This window comes from Egretta garzetta, unplaced genomic scaffold (genome assembly GCF_000687185.1).
Source record: "Egretta garzetta isolate BGI_Z169 unplaced genomic scaffold, ASM68718v1 scaffold377, whole genome shotgun sequence".
NCBI lineage: Eukaryota > Metazoa > Chordata > Aves > Pelecaniformes > Ardeidae > Egretta > Egretta garzetta.
Window position 1 is genome coordinate 698,411 of NW_009260339.1, and position 18,392 is coordinate 716,802.

An 18,392-nucleotide genomic window follows, 5' to 3' on the forward strand; every position below is an offset into this window, starting at 1 on the left:
AATTGATGAAGAAGAAAACTCTGGTTATTCCATGACCGAGATCCATGTTTTCCATTAAATTGTTGGCTGGATCTGTTCAAACAACTCGCAATGTTGGCTTCAGCTAGTAGAAGCAGGTGCAACTCCAGTTATCACGGTGCAGGTTTGGTGACTGGCAGCAGCAGAGGGCTGGCTATTAACTTACACAATTCTGTTCAGCCTGTAATTTTTTTCTTTCCAAAGCAGCAGGTTTCAGCTGCCCTGACTGTTTTCACCATCTCCACTCTCGCTGTCAACAAAGAACGGAGTCCTGATTTTCATGGCTGAGTATTTTAGCGAGTACCACATCCCGTGCCAGGTGGACCAAACCACGCCGTTGTCATGGGATCCATTGTACCTTCCCGTCCTGTAGTATTGCCCATTGAGGTTTACAGCATGGCACCTTGTAACGATGTAGGAGAGGGAAAAAGGAGATTAGGTTTAGTGTGGGAAGACATTGCGTCATTATGGTGAAGTACGATTTTCACACAACACACATTTAGAAACACCAGGGCGGGATTCATTGACAGGTTCAGACACCTAAATCTCTCTGTCTGCACTGAACTGGTTATGTATAGTCCTATGATAGCCTATGGAGATCTGGTTAATGCATTTAGTGGAACCCTGAGAAGTATGTGGGTCATCCTAAAGTAGACACCTATGCTGGTCAGATCATTCAACCTGTTGACTCCTTCAAGTGTATTAACTAGGGACGTGATTCAGTTGCCTAAAGAGAGGGGTGTAGTGCCATTTGGTAGGCTCTAGCTCAAGTGTAGGCAGCTATGTGTTGACACCTAAAAATGCAGATGTCTTAATCAAGGTAAAACCCGCTATTGATGTACATTTTTGTAGCTCCACTGATTCCCATTTGTGTGTGATGAGGGCCTGGTCAAAGAAGAGGCTCATCCTGCACTAAAGCAGAGAAAAGCTGAGCACAGTGTGCGCATGCTCCCAGGGCCGGTGAACCTGAGGCCCTCTCTGTTGATGTGTGGGGCATGCCCAACTAGCAAACATAGCGTCAGGAGTCTAAGGGGTAGCTCACCCCCTAGACATGCTCCACAACAGAGAAATGTCCTTTGTTCACACTTCACCTCACAGTGGCTACAGTTGTTTTCTTTCCTGGGCTATAACCCAAAGCACTTTAAGAAATTTAAATTGGGCTATTTTCCTTTTTTTCTGACCCATTTGCCTAAAATGAATGCAACTTACCTGTGGCCCAGTTTCTTAAAATGAATGCAACTTAGCCTGCTTTGCTTCCTAATGAAAGAAGCAGGTTGCTTTCCTTTGAGGATGTGGAAACATCTTAGATTTGGCTGTGCGGGGTGGCAAACGCACCCAGCAACCTCCAGCTGCTGCAGGGCAGGCAAGTCCTCTCGGCTGTACAGCCACCCACACCCTATGCATCCCAGAGGAATCAAGTGTTCCATACCTGTTAAACCACCAACCGCCCTTGTTCTCCAATGCGCAGTTGCCTGCCAGGAATCGATCGTGATCCTTGTCAGATGTGGTGAACTGCATCCCACTGTGAGAGGCTGACCACCGATCTTCAAAATTGCTCCCACCAGACAGAGCGTCGCCAGCATTACCAGAATAGGTGCCAAACCATAACCTGTAATTGTCCTGCAAGAATATGTGAAATGTCTTTAATATCAGCTCTGTTGCCCTTCCTCCCATTTTTGAGATCACATGTGCTCTCGCCATTGCATCCACTGTCAAAGGCATGACTGATGAACTTCCAGAAGGGATTGCTAATTACTGCTTCTGCTACAAAGGGCTTCAGGCTTTACTGTCTTTCAATAACCATTTGATACGCTATACAACAAGCTGGAAGGCTCTTCCTAGCTCATGAAGAACAACTTGGCAGGAAACTGTGCCAAGCAGTTGCCTTCATAAACTGATCAGTTGTTCGGCTAGAATAACTCTTCAGGAATTTTGCTCCTCCAAGAACTAGAAGCCACCTGATTTCTAGCTAAATGGTCCCATCCTGGTAGGAATACTTAGAAGAATAGTTCCATTGTGCATATCTAACACGTCTAAGAGGCATTTGACATGAGATGGATGATTACTTCTTTTGTGGCGTGGGCTTTTTCCCATCATCGTACTCCATTTTGTATATGAAAAATAGCAGCAGGGTATTAAAATGAAGCTGTTCAAACTTTTAATAAGAAAACCATAATTGCAAACTGAATGCAATGATTACATTTCTGGAGTGGTGATGGAGTTGGAACTAGGACTGGTCTGTGCAATGGAACTCATGTCCTTGGTTATTCAGGCTACTTATGCGTGGCATTCAGAAAGGCAAGCCTCCGAAGAGCAGCACCTGCATTGAGCAGGACGCTGTCTAAAGCTAAAATGCAAACATGAAAATACAGGGATTTTTTTCTCCTTGGGCTTTCACACTAAGTTTAGTGCTACAGGACCCTCTCTTCAAGATATGAACTTCAACTGCTCTTTCAAAGCTTTGATTAGAGTTCAATGCTTAAAACAGTAGAGGGGGTTTGTTCTGGGGGTTGCCTTTTATGTGACAGCCTGACACACTCTCCTAGGAAGTAGGAGAACAGGGTTCCGTTTCCTTGCAGAGGTTCAAACCCTTATCTCCTCCCTCATGGAAGACTCCTTTAACCATGAGGCCGGAGGCAAACGTACATGTGAACTGCTGTGCCCTGCAGCAGAGAGCTTCCCTCCGTGCAGCAGCAGAGCTAGCAAGAGAGCATGCGTGATCCTGTCACTCAGCGGCTTGGATGCTCAGTGGTCATGAGGAAGAAGACCCCAGCTTATGTCTCTGCTCCCAGGGCTGTTTGTCAGTCAGCCAAACCAGGAATCCCAGGGAACCAGAGCAGATAAGTTTTGCAGAGCTGTATGTAATTACAACCCTGATACTGAACTCTGATGCTGCACATGCAGATGCCCCACCCTCACAGCCAAAACAAGCAAATCACCACTCTCTCCATTTCTTACTTGCTCATTCGTAAGCTGGAAATTTTCATAGACTGCATAACGTCTTTCCCCATGCCAGTCCATCAGGTCAATCTTTAATGAGCTCTCTCCTAAACACAAAGCGGTGTCCTGTTAAATGAACTATATCTCATGCAAATTGGAAAGAAATCAGGGGAGGGAAAATACTTGCACCTCTAGCGAGCAGGTCATAGATGTGGTCGTTACCCAGCCAGTATTCATCATTCTTGCCCTGGAACTTCCCAAATCCCAGTTTGTAATCATCCCATTTCCTGCAGTGAGATACAAATACCTATTTCAGCATGTGAGGGAATTAGACAGTTCGTGAGACTTAGCTATGGTAACAAGTAAAGCTTCAGCTGTACCTCTAGGCATTGCTTTCTAAAAGTATCTGATTCATTGCAAGCTGAGCTGAGATTTGTCACTCTGCCTTAGAAGTAAATACAACTCACAGCTTACTTCTTTGCCTGCTAAACCTGCGCACACACATATATTGGGATTGAGCCTTCAAACTGCCAGATGCAGTCTTCGCAGAGCAAGGTTCTCAGTCAGCTGGAAAGGGAAAGCAGCAGCTGTCATATCGGCCTTCAGCAAAGCATCTGATACTGTTCTTCAGCAAGTCCTATGACTTGCCAATCTTGGATGTACGATGTGGTATGGTGAAGAATCAGAAACTGAACAGGAGCTGCAAAGAAAAGCTTCCAGGTGAAGCTAAAAGGAAAATATTGGGTCTGATTTGTGCTCCTGTTCAACTTAAAGCTATTTTTGATTCTGACTACTTTCACCTCTGCTTTTTTGCAGGATCACTGTTTGGATGTGGCAACTTGTCCTTCGAAGATACATAGTTACTTTTCATTAGCATTCACTGGTTTCATCTTTCTAAGAGAAATCCCCTGCTGCTACTTTCTTCTCATCATTTCATTCTCTTAAAATCCCCTCTGTTGTTTATGTATCTTTGACATTCACATATACTTCCTGCGTATCAACATTTCTAGTTTTACTAACCCCTTGTTTATTCCCCTTCTCATGTTGTTATTAGGGATATTAATTCTGACTGACCCACGTGCCAGTCAGTGCTCCTCTTCGGGATGCTTTTCATTCACCTGTGCTGAGAGCTGAACTACCATGGCTAGCTAGCTACCACACTCTGGGCAAGCCAGCTTAGAGCTAGTGGAGGTAGCTTTGCAACGGACTGCATGCACTGTAAGAGACACTAGACATGCCCTGAAATTTTGTGTGCTGTGAGAGTGAATTAATCTGCGTGGGCATGTTTCTTTACTGTGCTGCCAGAACATCTCTCCTCCTGGGCATTTCCAGGTGAAAGTCACCACTCTGGGATTTTTGCATAAAGAACAACCTGAACCAGTGTTTTGGCATCTTTTTGAATGATCTGAATAAGGAAATAAACGTTGCACCATGCTGAAAATGATTGCTGATATGAGAAGGGATAGTATGTTCAATGGGTTTCAGTCTACGTGCTGGCAGCAGGTATCTGCCAGTTTGGAGCCTTCAACAGTCTCCAATAATGAGAAAACAAATATGCACTATCTACACACTTATTCAAGTGCAGAGAAGCCAATGGAAAAGGTGTTACAGGTCCATTTTGAAAATGGCCCCCTGCTACTCATACGTACCCCCACATTGTCCTAATGCACAGAGTTACAATCATTAAAGCGTAGCCTTGCATCTCCTGCTTCTCAAATGCTGGGTTTTGCCGGGCAGCAGGACGGAGGGTAGGTGCTGGAGGCCTGACTGCAAGCCCTGTTGATGAACCATGGGGCACCCACCTGTTGAAATTCTCCCTGCCGTTACTCCGCCGCTGAATGACAGTCCAGCCCCCGCCGTCAGACATGTCGCAATATGCCAGGAAGGGTTCTCGGTCTGCTCTGGGCCTGATGCGGTAGTAGCCGTTTTTGCTCTTCTTCCGATTATACAACGCAGAGCAATCTAGGCAGAACAGTATCTGTTTGTTAAACAGGGTGAGGGGAAAGCAAAGGGGTACATGCAGCCAAGACGAGACATCCCTGAGAGGCTGTATGGGAGAAGGACACTCGGCCAGCCCATGTAATAGCTCTGCAAGCCCTGCAAAGCCAAAGCAAATGGTTCAGTAAGGTAGTAGCAATGCTGGTTTGCAAAGTGCTGGGCCTGATGAAGAGCAGCAAGGCTTGAGAGCCTTTACAGCCATGCCCTCTGAAGGAGTCATTCCCAAATCTTTGGTGATGTATGGGGTTGCTGCAGCTAAGGTTGGGGCTATAGCATTGGAGTGATGCAGGACTAGGGCTGGCTCTGTCAGAAAGATCATTTGCAGGGAAGCTAATTTCCATGAGGAAGGTAGCCTCAGCTGTACTTCAGATTGGATCAGGGCCCAAAATTTCTAAAATGAGAGGCTAAGTTCTTGCAACCAGCTCTACCAGGGCTGTATCAGGAGAGTGCCTTTCAGGACCTCAGTGCTTCACACTTTCAATGTAATGCCCATGAAGGAGAAAATCTTGGCCACAGGCCACGATTCCAGCTATGACCGTGTTCCCAAAGTGACACCAAGGAACAGAGTATGCACACCTGCTACTGTGCTGCAAAAGTGATGGAGAAGCCAAGGAGCAGGGAGGCTGGACTCCTCCAAACAGGTTTCAGTGTCTGCAGCTGAGCCAGGCACACTGGGGTCCCCTAAGTCACTGGGAAAAAATGGGCTCTTCAAGAGCAAGACCCATCTCTTCCTAAAGCAGACATCTGAAGTAGGTCTGATGGAAAAAAGCTGAGGTGCCTGTTCCTCTCTGCACCAAAGTCCCAGGTGAGAAGCCCAGCTGCAGGTGTCTGCGTTGTACCTGGGCAGTAGCTGCCTAAAGCTGGGCCAGCTGACTCTGGCCCCAGGGAATGTCTGCTGGTACCAGGGCCACCAGTCTGCCCTTCTCCTTCCCATCTATCTGACTGCATTTTAAAACACAATCCACCTTAAAAATTCTAAAGCTTTTTCTAAAGCAGAAATAAAATATGACACATGGGACGCTGCAGGGAGAAATAAACATTGTGGCAAGCTGAAATTTCCACATATGCTACTACAAACTGTACCTTGGTCATAGACTATCAAATTTCCACTGGTTGTGGGTAAAAGCGTCTCATGCTGCACGCTCCTGTTGCCTGAGAACAGCCCACTTTTTGTTCTATGGTAAGTGTTCTCCAGGATGTCCTTCAGTTGCAGTTCATATAAGTAAAGCAAGTCTTGAAGCTGTTTTAACCTTTGTCTTAATTTATTGTTGTCTAGGAGGCAGATATCTTTTTCCTATGGAGAAAATAAAACAAAAAAACCCCCCAGGCTTCAGTCAGTGGTAAGAACAGAAAGGCAGAGAGAGAAGGAGTATCTGTCTCCTCTTGATCCGAACATGTCACGCTGCCTCTGTGGATCAAGACGATTCGATGGTGGTCTGTCTCTAAGATACACAAATCATGTACAGCATGGGCTGTTGAATTGAACCCAGTGGAAAAGGGGTTTCTACAATGATCTTGCCACTGCTCAGAGCATCACAGAATATGATCAGGCACGCAGAAAATGACTTTGGACAAAAATAATTTGTCTTGACTCCCATTCATGAATTCAAAGGGAGTGTTTGCAAACTATGAAACTGCTCAGGGTAGGAAGAGTTGGGGGGAAAACAGCTCTGGCACTGCAGCCAGGCCAAACCAGCGAGGTTCCAGAAACATCTTCTTGTAAAACTGGAAGATAAAAGAACTGATACTTGGTGCAAATCAGTGGAAAGCAGTGAGCCTACCAGGATCAGCGGGGTAACTTCAGAGCTGCATTACCATAACCAAGACCAGAATCTGGCCCACACAGACTGGGATAAATATTTTCAGCAACAATCTAGTGTGTGACTGGTGTTATTCCATTAAAAACATAACAAAACAGAGCAAAATCTCTTCCAAGACAACCAAGCAAACCTGTGCAATAAGAATCAGTTGCTGTTTTCATTCTGAGCAAGCTGGCTTGAGTGATACCGGGTCAGGACCAGTTCTAGGCATAAGCAAAATCAGCAGTTGCCCAGGGCAGCAGAGCGACGAACGTGCTCAAACGTGGCCTCCCAGCCTCCTCTTTCCTTCTCCAGTCCTGTTGGTTTTCCTCTGCAGAGGATTTTCTGGCTGGAGGCACACAGGCACAGCCCTGAGCTTGCCAAACTCTCCTTGCCAAGCCCCCCTGGGATGTCCTGAGAGTAATTTGCTCATCAGAAGAGTACAGATTGCCTCACCCTATGCCTAACACCTCTTCCCTTTCCTGCTGTTTAAATTGTAATGAATAAATGAAGGCAGTTTTCCCTGAGGGAATGGAGCTGCATATTTCTCCAGTGGCCATAAAATAACTTTTTTTTCTTTAACGGGCTTTTGTTCTTGTTTTTAATTCTTGGCAATGTCAGTCCAGCCAGCCAGAGAGCTGCCCACCCTCTAATACCATGAAGACCCTGTATTATCAAGACGGCAAGAGTGACCTTCCTTTAGCTTCAGGCAGACACATTTTTGCTCTGCTCTTGCAGGCCCACATCCCTTTTGTGGAGGAGAACCTGTCTCTACATGACTGGGAATGATAAACCATTGAGAGGCTGTACAGACACAGCTAAGAGATACGCACCGAAAACCTGGGTGCAGGTGAGCTGAAGCTGACCAGGAGAAGGAGTAGCAGCAACCAGGGCATCATCACACTCATTTCTTATCACCTAAAAAGAAGCATTGACAGGCTGCACCAGAGATTTCCTTAGTTCCTTTCACAGCTTAATCCCCCCCTCACAATCACATTTAATTCCTCAGAAAATGCTGCAGGATTTGTTAAGGAGTTTGCTTGAAACTACAGGCAGGACAAAATCAGTGATGTTGATCCCTAAGATGCATGTTAGAGAGAAGTAGTGCAGCGTGTGTGCTGACAGGGGGACTGAGGTTTGGGTCCAAGCTCCTGCTTCCCTGGAGAAATTAACACCTGGCATGACACTCCAGCAGCCTCTGCCCCTTCCTCCGAGCGCCCATGCAGATGGGAAGTTGCTTGGCAATAAAGCCTCCTTGGAGCACTCCTTGCCAAACTGGCTGGCCAAAATCACACAGTCCTTATTCAGTCCAAACTCCCCAAAGTTAAGAGGAATTTTGCCTCCTGGTTGAGCGACGGAGCAGACTGTCAGGACAGGATTACCCTGGGGGCTGAGGGCAGAAGCCACACATGGGACAGACCAGGCATGGGACAGTTTTTGCTTGGATTTCAGTGGACGAGATCTCTGCTGATGACCTGCCCCAGCGCACAGATGGGGCATCGGTCAGAGAGGCTCAGCTAGAAAAAAACCTAAGCAACCGCCACTGGGAACGTGCAGCTGAATGGGAGCGAACAGTACGAATTGTTTGCACGGTGCTTTTAAAAAAAGAATCAGAAAGAATTAAAAAAATCTGTAAAATAGGCTAAAACCAACTCCCCCGCTTCACATCTGGAAGTGCTGCAGAAACTTGGCTACCCAGCTTTACGCCCTCAGCGACGTGCTTTGTTTCAGCTAGGGCTCTATTAGCGTCCCAGCAGCGGCTGATGCTAGGACTGCTTCCAGAGCCAGCAAAGCCGCTGTCACAGGGGAGCCAAGCCGGGCAGGGCCCAAAGCAAGCCGAGAGAAGCAGCACCCTGTGGAAGTCACCAATAAAAGGTGTCGAGCAGGTGGGTGCCCCAGCACGCAGCATTTTTTCAGCTCATAGAGTTCAGTATATAGAGCAGGGGACCCCCCCAGCCCATGACCGCTGGTGCTGTTCATTCACACTGCCACGCAGCAGCCGTGCTGGTGGCCGCAGCACCGGTGCTGTGGTCAGAATCAGGCCCCGTCGCATGTGGGTGGTGGCAAAAATCCAACAGGAAGGATGGGTTTGAGCGGCAGCTCCTGAAAACCAGACAGTGCAGACCGGAGGAGAAGAAAGCAACCTCATCTACGCCTTTATCATCAGGTATTAAAAGCACCTACCTGTAATGCACCTTTCCTTCAGACCTCCTTCTGACAAGATTATCTCCCTTAAAAGTCAACTGCAAAAGAAAGTGATCATAAACATGGCTGCATTTCTAGAGCTTGATGAGATTTTCCTCCCAGATGGCCCACATCAAGGGCGCAGACGAAGAACGTTTCGCAGCGCTAGGCAGTTCCACAGAAAAGACACTTGCAATTCCTCGCCTGAAAGAGTTACCCACACCCCGGGTTATCTGTTGTTATCCAATACTCATCCTGCTGCTTCCCAGCCAGGATAAACAACAGCTAGGCTTCTATCAGCGGTGCTCTCCAAAGGAGAGGGGCTCTGCTGGTTGCACACCGTTACCCACCTTATTTGACTAGGAAGCTCAACCAAGACTGACTTCTTTAAGTGTTTATATGAATCACTCAGACTAATGCTCCCTGTGGGAGTTTTATCTCGCATTTAATACAGCCAGGCTCATTTCAGTAAGCCCTGCAAGGTGGAAATAGCACAGCTTTCCCATTCAGCATTCCTTTTGCTGTTTAATCTGGTTTAGATGTAAAAGCACAACACAGCTGTAATGCCAAAGGAACTGCAAATCTGAAGCAAGAAGGGAACACGGGGTATTAAGCAAGATTTGCTATTAGACTGAAGTCTCATGAGGTTTGCAGTTGTGTAACTCTCCTCTGAGCTGGATGATTAGATTTGCTAGTTGACACAAACAAGGACGTTTGTGGAAGAGAGAAAAAAAAACAAAAACCCAAACAAACAGATGGGTGCCTCCCTTTGCGTTATGGCCAAGGAATTACAGATTAGTTTAAGGAAAACAGTAGGAATGTTCCATTTTACAGGGCTGTGTTCGGAGGAGAAACCATGGGGCAAAAAGACAGGCATAGAAGCCCGTCATAAACTTCTGTATTACTCTCCAGGAAAGCAGGACTGTCTAGCTATTACCAAGTACAGCGATGCTGTTTATTTCTTAAAAACTGCATTCCTCTTCTCCTGCAAGGATCGCCGGCTCATTTCACTGCCAAAGGATTATGTAAACAGTGCTTTTCTTCTCACTTGTACTCTACCCCCAGTTTGATGCTGGGTTTGGAAACTGTGAAATTAAATGAGTGAAACATCTCCTCTCCTCCTTAGTGGGTACTCGTCCCATTCTTCTGCCCCTTTGGCCAGCAGCTGCAGCTGGCAGCAGGGTGCTTGGGTACTGCACCCCCAAGCACAGGGGGGCTGCACCCCATCCACTGGGGCTTTCATTCATCCACAGCAGCCTCTTCCTTCACTGGAGCCAGCCAGCCAGCGCTTCAGACACTGCGCATCAATTTATGCTCTTGCCTTAATGGCCAACAACCTCCTCGACCCACGAGCACCTCCCAGTCCTGGGTGGGACCAACAACAGGCCTGGGTGTGCGGTGGCAGCATTGGAGTCATGGCGTGGGCAGCACGGTCAGCCCCCGTGGCTGTCTGCAGGGCCGTATGGCCAGGAAGCATCGGGCCACATGTCTCCAACTCCTGCTGGTCTCTGGGTAGGAGGGGGCGGTGGAGCTTGCAGTCCCAGTGGGACTCACGTGAGTGTATGGTGTGACTGCAACTTTGCAGAAGCAGGACTCAAAGTCCAACTCTCCTTGAGGGACCCCCCAAACGCCTCTCAGAGCTGAGACACCTGGAGCACTCTTGTCTTCTCTCAAGGACTCCACCAGTGTTAGCCTCACCAGTGTCTGCGTGTGAAAAAGCCAGTCAGCTGGAACATGTTTCTTGCATACCTGCTTCATGATGAACTTATTTTCACAGGATAGATGAAGCTTTAGGAATATCTGAAGCACAAGAGAGGGATTGCCATGAGGTTGAGTTCACGTGGGGCGGGTCTGCCAGGAGGGTGTGTTCATGTACTGCTCCACTGGCCCAGAGCTAAAATAATCAAGTCATCCTAAAGAACGTGGACACTGTGTAACCACTGATGTTGTTTCTTCACAGATGTTGAAGTCCCTAGGCAATGGGACTGTAAACACTCTTTTTTTTTTTTCCTGGAATGCAACATGCTTCACACATATTCTGCAGTGCAAATTCCTGTTTAGTTACTTGGAAGGAGATCAAATTCCCTCTTCTTAAGATACTCAGTGATCTTGTCAGCAAATAATAACAGTTTCATTAAGTAAAAACCTCCCCACCCTGCTCTCCTCCACCCTCCTTCCAGCAAAAGTATGTAGGTGCTGAATAACAGTCTTAAAAAACTATTATTCATACATTAAATGCACAGCCAGCACAGCAAGAATGCAAACTTGGTGGATAAGCATGAATGAACAGTGGCTCTGGGGCAGCACTTGATATTCCTGCAGTCACGGGGTGCTTGATATTCCTGCAGTCACAGGGTGCTCGATATTCCTGCAGTCATGGGGTCCTCGATATTCCTGCAGTCATGGGGTGCTCGATATTCCTGCAGTCATGGGGTGGTCGATATTCTTGCAGTCACGGGGTGCTAGGCTCCCCCAGAAAGAATGTCTTGGGATGAAGGCATGAAGATGACACCCAACGGACCTCCACTTCCCCAGAGCCCAATGGAAGATCACTGCTCTGGAAGACACTGGTGGCCTCTCAGAGCTTTCCCAAGGCCAGTTCCTTGTTGTTTGTTTGTTCTTAAAGGGGGAAGGGAAGAAATGAGGTGGACTACTTCAGACTCCAAAGGAGGCACAGAGACCTGAGGTTTTCACAGCACGAGTCTGCCTGGCTGTGCCCTAGGAAAATTCAGGGCAGTCTAGACCAGCTCCAAGCTCCAAACAGCTCACTTGCACCGAATGAAGGTGCTTTATGCATTTGCCATTGTATTTATAATTCTCTATCACATCCCACCTTCCATGAACACCCTGCTCACTGGGAGAGACTGTGGACCAGGCTCCTTTGCAGGCACTGCAGGTGTGGAGGTACCAGGGGCCCACAGGCTCCAATGTGTGAGCTGCTGTACATCTTCTGTAGGAATCTGGGCTGCCAGGTTTTTTACAACAAAGTTAATGTATGAGATTTGAAACAAATATTTTTTTTTTTTTAAATCTAGCAATAAAGGGTTTCATCAAAAGTAAGATAGATTTAAAAGATCAGGATAACATCAGCCACCATAGTTTCAATCTACGAAATAACCGAAACCAGCATACGCACATTAAAAGTCTGTGGTTTGTTAGCAAGGAGTAACCACAGGAATCTGTGTACAAAGAAGGAGTAATGGTGGCAGACCATGAAACATGCTAGATCTGAATGTTTTGATAACGTTCAAAGAGCAAAGACATAATTCCGTCTAACTAATGAGTCTGCATGCAGCCTATGAGTATCTAATGGGTTGACACAACAAACGTAATTAGTTTGTAAGTTCCTGAGGGCAAGCACAGGTCCAAGCGATCTCACTTACTTCAGGAATAGCTGTACCAAAGGGAATTAGTCACAAGGCTAGAGGGAGTATGTGGCTTATCTGCGTGATCTTCTACCTACCTCAGGTCAGAGAACTCCCCTGACCTAATTCACTCCCATTTGTGCTAGAGCATCTCTTTGAGAAAAAGACATTTTGGTGTAAAATATTCAGCATTGAAGAACCAGCCGCAGACCTTAGCATGCTCTTCCACTGCTTGATTACCTACATTGTTAATTATTATTGCTTTTTGTCCCGAGTCTGAATCTGCCAAGTCTCATCCTGCAGCCTTTTCAATCTCTTGATGCCTTACTCTGAGAAGGGGAAGAGCCCTCTGCTGCCAAATGTCTTTTTCTGTGCTTACAGATAGGTCCAAGTACATACGAGCTGTGTGCCTGTCCCTGCCTGGAAACCCAAACCCTGGTAGCTGCTTCGGCTGTGGGCCTATGTGCTGGGGGAAAGCCAGCACGGTCACAGAGTGACAGGTTGCACAGAGCTCGTCCACGGCACAAGCACATCCTGAGGGAAGAGCACTAGTGGGTAGGGCACTCAGGTGGCATGGGGAAGGAGGAAGGGCAAGAGCAAGTTCTGCTCCTGCAGTGATTTTATTCAGGGTTGTTTAATGCAGAACACGTACACAGAGGTGAGAAGGGCTGTGGGCGGTGTATGGCAGTGTGTGGTGGAGGTGGTCTCACTGGGCTTGTTGAGGGAGCTCCAGGGACTGCAATACTCCTCTGCCTAGATTGGGGTTCCTGATTCACCCTAGGCAGGGACAAGCAGCAGAGATTTGTGGCCAGGACACTGCAGGGCACGCACAGGAGCAGAATTGAAGGTTCTGGGGGGATCTCTGCAGCCCAACAGAGGGGTGCCCCATCAATTTAATTGCCTCTAGTGTTAGGCAGCTGCTGAATAACTACCTGAACAAGTCCTGCCTGACGAACCTAGTGACTTTCTATGATGGTGTGACAGCATCAGTGGACAAGGGAAAACCAATGGACGTCATCTATCTGGATATCTGCAAAGCCTTTGACACGGTCCCCCACAACATCCTTCTCTCTAAATTGAAGAGCCATGGATTTGATGGGTGGACTGTTTGGTGGATAAGGAACTGGCTGGATGGTCACGCCCAGAGGGTAGTGGTCAATGGCTTGATGTCCGGATGGAGACCGGTGACGAGTGGTGTCCCTCAGGGGTTCGTACTGGGACCAGTGCTGTTTAATGTTTTCATCAATGACTTAGACAGCGAGATCGAGTGCACCCTCAGCAAGTTTGCAGATGACACCAAGCTGAGTAGCGCAGTTGACACACCAGAAGGACAGGATGTCATCCAGAGAGACCTGGACAGGCTGGAGAGGTGGGCCTGTGTGAACCTCACGAGGTTGAACAAGGCCAAGTGCAAGGTCCTGCACCTGGGTCGGGGCAACCCTGGTATCAATATAGGCTGGGGGAAGAAAGGATTGAGAGCAGCCCTTCCAAGAGGCACTTGGGGGGACTGATGGACGAAAAGCTGGACATGAACCAGCAATGTATGCTTGCAGCCCAGAAGGCCAACAGTACCCTGGGCTGCATCAAAAGAAGTGTGGCCAGCCTGGAGCACCTCTCCTATGAGGACAGGCTGATAGAGTTGGGCTTGTTCAGTCTGGAGAAAAGAAGGCTACGGGGAGACCTGATTGTGCCCTTTCAGTACTTAAAGGGGGCCTATAGGAAAGAAGGGGAAAATCTTTTTAGTAGGGCCAGCTGTGACAGGACAAGGGGTAATGGTTTTAAACTAAACCAGGGTAGGTTTAGATTGGATATAAGGAAGAAATTCTTTACAATAAGGGTGGTGAAAAACTGGAATGGGTTGCCCAGAGAGGTGGTGGAGGCCCCATCCCTGGAAACATTCAAGGCCAGGTTGGACGGGGCTCTGAGGAACCTGATCTAATTAAAGGTCTCCCTGCTCACTGCAGAGAGGTTGAACTAGACGACCTCTAGGGGTCCCTTCAAACCCAAAACATTCTATGATTCTTTCTAGATCTAAATTTTGAAGCTTTAAATCTGCTTACACCCCTTTTTGGGCACCTAGACCTTTTTCCAGATACAGCCCTGAACTACTGGGATTAAGTCACTCTTTATTTTTTCTTTCAGAAGACAGACAGCTTTGAGGTCCTCAAGCCAGGTGTGGTGCAGTGCACTTTAAGCCTTTTATTCACATCATGGATCTTCCCTCTTTCTTCCGAAGGTTACCAGGACTGGAGACCTGAGAGCACACTGGAGCCAAGTAAAGAGCTCAAGCACTATTTCCAACCCAACATCTTTCCTGTTTGTGGATCCAAGGATCTTGTTATTCCTTTTGCCACAGAGCCACATGCCACAGTCACCTGCGTCTGGCTACTCCCAAGCACTGCCTCAGGACTTTTCAGAGTCACCTGTTTTCATAATACCATCGCTGATGCTCCAAGACTGACCTGTCATAGTGTTACTCCCTGCAGTCAGGATGATTGTGATTTGCAACACATGACAACTTAGTTGAGAAACGCTTGCCAGCTTTTTGATATGTACACACATACCCCATGCAGGTGGCAAGTGCTTCTCAGTGGCAGTAGAACTCTAAGTACACCAAGGATTTCTTTTAAAGATGTTGCATGGTCCTTCGGGTACCAAGAGCTGAAAGGCACCATCCTGAGGTCTTCTGTTCTGAGATTGACAGTGGATGTATGGAAATGCACGTTGCTCGCTCATCTGCACTTACCAGATGTTACAATTTACACAGTGCGAGGCAGCTCTTCTTCTTCTATCTGACCACTTTTCCAACCTCCATGTCAGCTGCAAACTTCGTCACTTGGGATTTTATCCAGGACATGGTTTAAAACAAAATAACACAACACATTAAACAGCGTAAGACAACACCCAGTCCCTGCAGAACCTCTCTGGAAAGGAATTTCTTAAGGATGGTTCTCCTTTTAGTTATTTTAAGACTAGTGTGCTGGGTTTTCACCAATGTGAAACAGACTGAGTTTATATTCTTCTACCTTTTTACTCAAATGTGATTTTCTAGACAGACAGTTGCTTACAGAAGCAACAAAATACTTTTATCAGTAAAACTTCTAATCTTGTTTTATAAATATAAATTGGTTTGACAAGAATTATTTTCCCTAATCCCACATTGATTTGAATTATTATTATTATTATTGTTGTTATTATTATTATTATTATGCTTCTTTAATATTTTATTAGTTGAAGCGTCTATCTACACTGCTCTCATTTTGTCTGGGAGCAAGGCCAAGCTGACAGATCATCATCGGGTCCTCTGATCTACCTGCTTTTAACATTGACAGACAATTGGCTTTTTTCCCACTTATCTCCATATTTCTGCTATCCCAAGACTTAATAAAAATAAAATTATTTTTCCTGGTCGTGTCTCTTAAGAGTATCACATATAAATGAGCCATACCTACTGATTTTAAAATCTGCCAAGTTAAGAGATTTTGTTTACCACCCTCTCTGTTATTTTTGGAATGTAAAGTATGTCATCACCCCTCTGAGATATGCATACTTCATCCTGCTCTCTACCCAGTATGTAAGTGGATTATTTGCTGAACATTTCAATCTTTTCTGCATTTTGTTGACAATTCTGCTATTTTACACTGATGAATAGTTGTCAGGGATCAGGACTGGATTCTGACGCATTTTTAAATGTCAGTATCATGAGTTAACCAGCAAAATATAAAGAAAATTACTTACAAGTCTTGAATTTAAAAACCAGAATATTTTCAATGCTTCCTTTTATTTTTAGCTTTATGAACCTTGGATCTTGCTCCTATGCTTTTCTCCACCAGCTGAGAGCTAGAAATTTGATTTTATTAATAAAAAGACCGGTGTTTTTATTTTAGCCATCTGAGTCCAGAAGTTAGGGTTTTAAGAAAATAGATCAACCACCAGGAAACTCATGATGACGCATGAGAGCTGGCAAATCTACACCATCACCAATGCTCTAAGATTAGCAACATTGAAAGGAACAGTTACAGTGTTATCACTGGCAACGCAGTGTCTGCCTATGATGAAAAAATGGGAAGAACTGTTTTTCCTTTTTAAGTTCATCTGCAACCTCTAGCAAGCTGGTTCATTTACGGCCCTGGCACTCAGTCTTAGTGCCAAACTGGAAGCCTCCCAGCCTCCAGTCCCTCCTTCGACTGGTAGTTACAGGTTGGTCTGTGAAAAGTCCACTTCAATACCCAAACTGCCTTCACACCTTGGTGCTTTCAGAGCCCAGTACAGGGGAAACTGCTATATTTCTACACGCTTCTCTGGTATGGTCCTCCCCGTGAAGGTGCTCCACAGGCATAAGCTCCTGCTGAGAGTAACTCACAGGATACCCACATGGTCCACAGGATCAAGCCTGTACTAATCAGACTGCACATGTAAACTTTTTTCAGAACTAAGAGCAAATTAATCGGAGGTTTCTTCTCATCATCCAGCTTAGTTTCCATCCTTGTTTAGCTGCTTCTCGGATACACAATTATCTGAATATACTAAACATACTTGGCTCATTACTTGCTACCAGCGTCTGTACTAGCTACTTACCCATATATTTATATATACGACAGACTTGAAAGGGAAACTTTCTATTTACTCTGCTGCCCAGAAATGCTCCCTATTCTCAGCATACATCTTAAAGGTTTTATTTCTTTCGGGCAAGCCGCATACGGAAAGGCTCCTGCCATCGGTTAACCCCACCTACCCCGACAAGGCTCCAGCAGCCCTGGAGGCAGCCCCCAAAAGCTCGCTTTGAGCTCCCTCTGCTGCCGACCGTGCTGCAGAAAACCTTTTCCAGCGCCGTCCCGGCCTCAGCAGCAGCACGGTTCCACCGTGGGATGCTCAGGCTCAGGGGCTGCTTGTCACTTGGCTCTTGGTAGATGGGGTCGGTGTGAGGCCCTGCAGAGCACAGGGTAACGCGCTGTATTCTGCCCTGCAGGCTCTGGTTCATGGAATCATAGAATCATAGAATACCAGGTTGGAAGGGACCTCAAGGATCATCTGGTGCAACCTTTCTAGGTAAGAGCACAGTCTAGACAAGATGGCCCAGCACCCTGTCCGGCTGCGTCTTGAAAGTGTCCAGTGTGGCAGAGTCAACCACTTCCCTGGGGAGATTATGCCAATGGTTGACTGCTCTCATGATGAAAAATGTTGCTCTCATGTTCAATCGAAATCTTCTCAGGATTAACTTGTACCCATTAGCCTTTGTCTTTTCCATGTGACTCCTTGTGAAAAGGGAGTCTCCATCTTCTTTGTAGCCACCCTTTAAGTACTGGTACACAGTGATGATATCACTTCTGAGCCTCCCTTTCTCAAGGCTGAACAAACCCATTTCTCTTAGCCTTTCCTCACATGGCAGGCTTCCCAGTCCTTTGATCATCTTGGTGGCCTTTCTCTGGACCCCCTCCAGCCTGTCCACACCTTTTTTGTATAGTGAGGACCAGAACTGTACACAGTATTCCAGGTGTGGCCTGAGAAGCGCTGAGCAGAATGGGATAATGACTTCTTTATCTCTGCTGGTGATGCCCTTTTTGATGTGACCCAGCATCCTATGGGCCTCTTGGCCGCAGCAGCACACTGTTCACTCATACAGAACTTGTTGTCCAGGACCCCCAGGTCCTTTTCCAGAGAGCTGCTCTCCAGCCGGGTGGATCCCAGTCTGTGCTGCACTCCTGGATTATGTTTTCCCAGGTGCAAGACTGTACTCTTGTCCGTGTTAAACTTCATAAGGTTCATGCTAGCCCACTCTTCCAGCCTATCCAGATCTTCCTGCAAAAACAGAAGTGCTCAATGTTAAGGGAAAACCAGAAATGCTCACTGTTACGCATCTTTGCCCTGGGTGGAGGCAGTTGCCATCACAGGCCATGGGGTCTGCCTGGCTCGCAGCCCGCTGCCTGCCTGCCGGCACCAACCCTGTCCCGATCGCAGCCCCCAGAAGCCGCCATCCCACGGGAAATGTATTAAGAGGCACCAAAGTGCAGCAGCAGCAGCAAAGTCTACAAAACCCGAGTGGCTGAGGCTTGGGAGAAGGTGGCAGGCACTGCTGGGCTGGGCTGGC

General features: G+C 46.9%; 1 protein-coding gene across 1 annotated transcript; it reads right to left on the reverse strand.

Annotated features, from left to right (window-relative positions):
* Positions 1 to 231: 231 nt before the first annotated feature.
* On the reverse strand, positions 232 to 7,663 carry LOC104129681 (fibrinogen-like protein 1). Its single transcript, XM_035898028.1, has 7 exons — positions 7,589 to 7,663; positions 6,040 to 6,250; positions 4,761 to 4,920; positions 3,148 to 3,245; positions 2,977 to 3,065; positions 1,448 to 1,638; positions 232 to 421 (listed from the first exon to the last, which is right to left on the reverse strand). The coding sequence occupies exons 1-7, from the start codon at positions 7,661 to 7,663 to the stop codon at positions 232 to 234; spliced, it is 1,014 nt and encodes a 337-aa protein (XP_035753921.1).
* Between the last annotated feature and the right edge of the window lie 10,729 nt (positions 7,664 to 18,392).

What these genes read in the sequence shown, in the direction of transcription:
- LOC104129681 (XM_035898028.1), bottom strand. Translation starts at nt 7,663, where the DNA reads ATGAGTGTGATGATGCCCTGGTTGCTGCTACTCCTTCTCCTGGTCAGC. An exon ending in CACCTGCACCCAGGTTTTCG is followed by an intron (nt 6,251 to 7,588) that starts GTGCGTATCTCT and finishes TTTTCTCCATAG; the next exon opens with GAAAAAGATATCTGCCTCCT. An exon ending in GGCAGGGAGAATTTCAACAG is followed by an intron (nt 3,246 to 4,760) that starts GTGGGTGCCCCA and finishes ATCTCACTGCAG; the next exon opens with GAAATGGGATGATTACAAAC.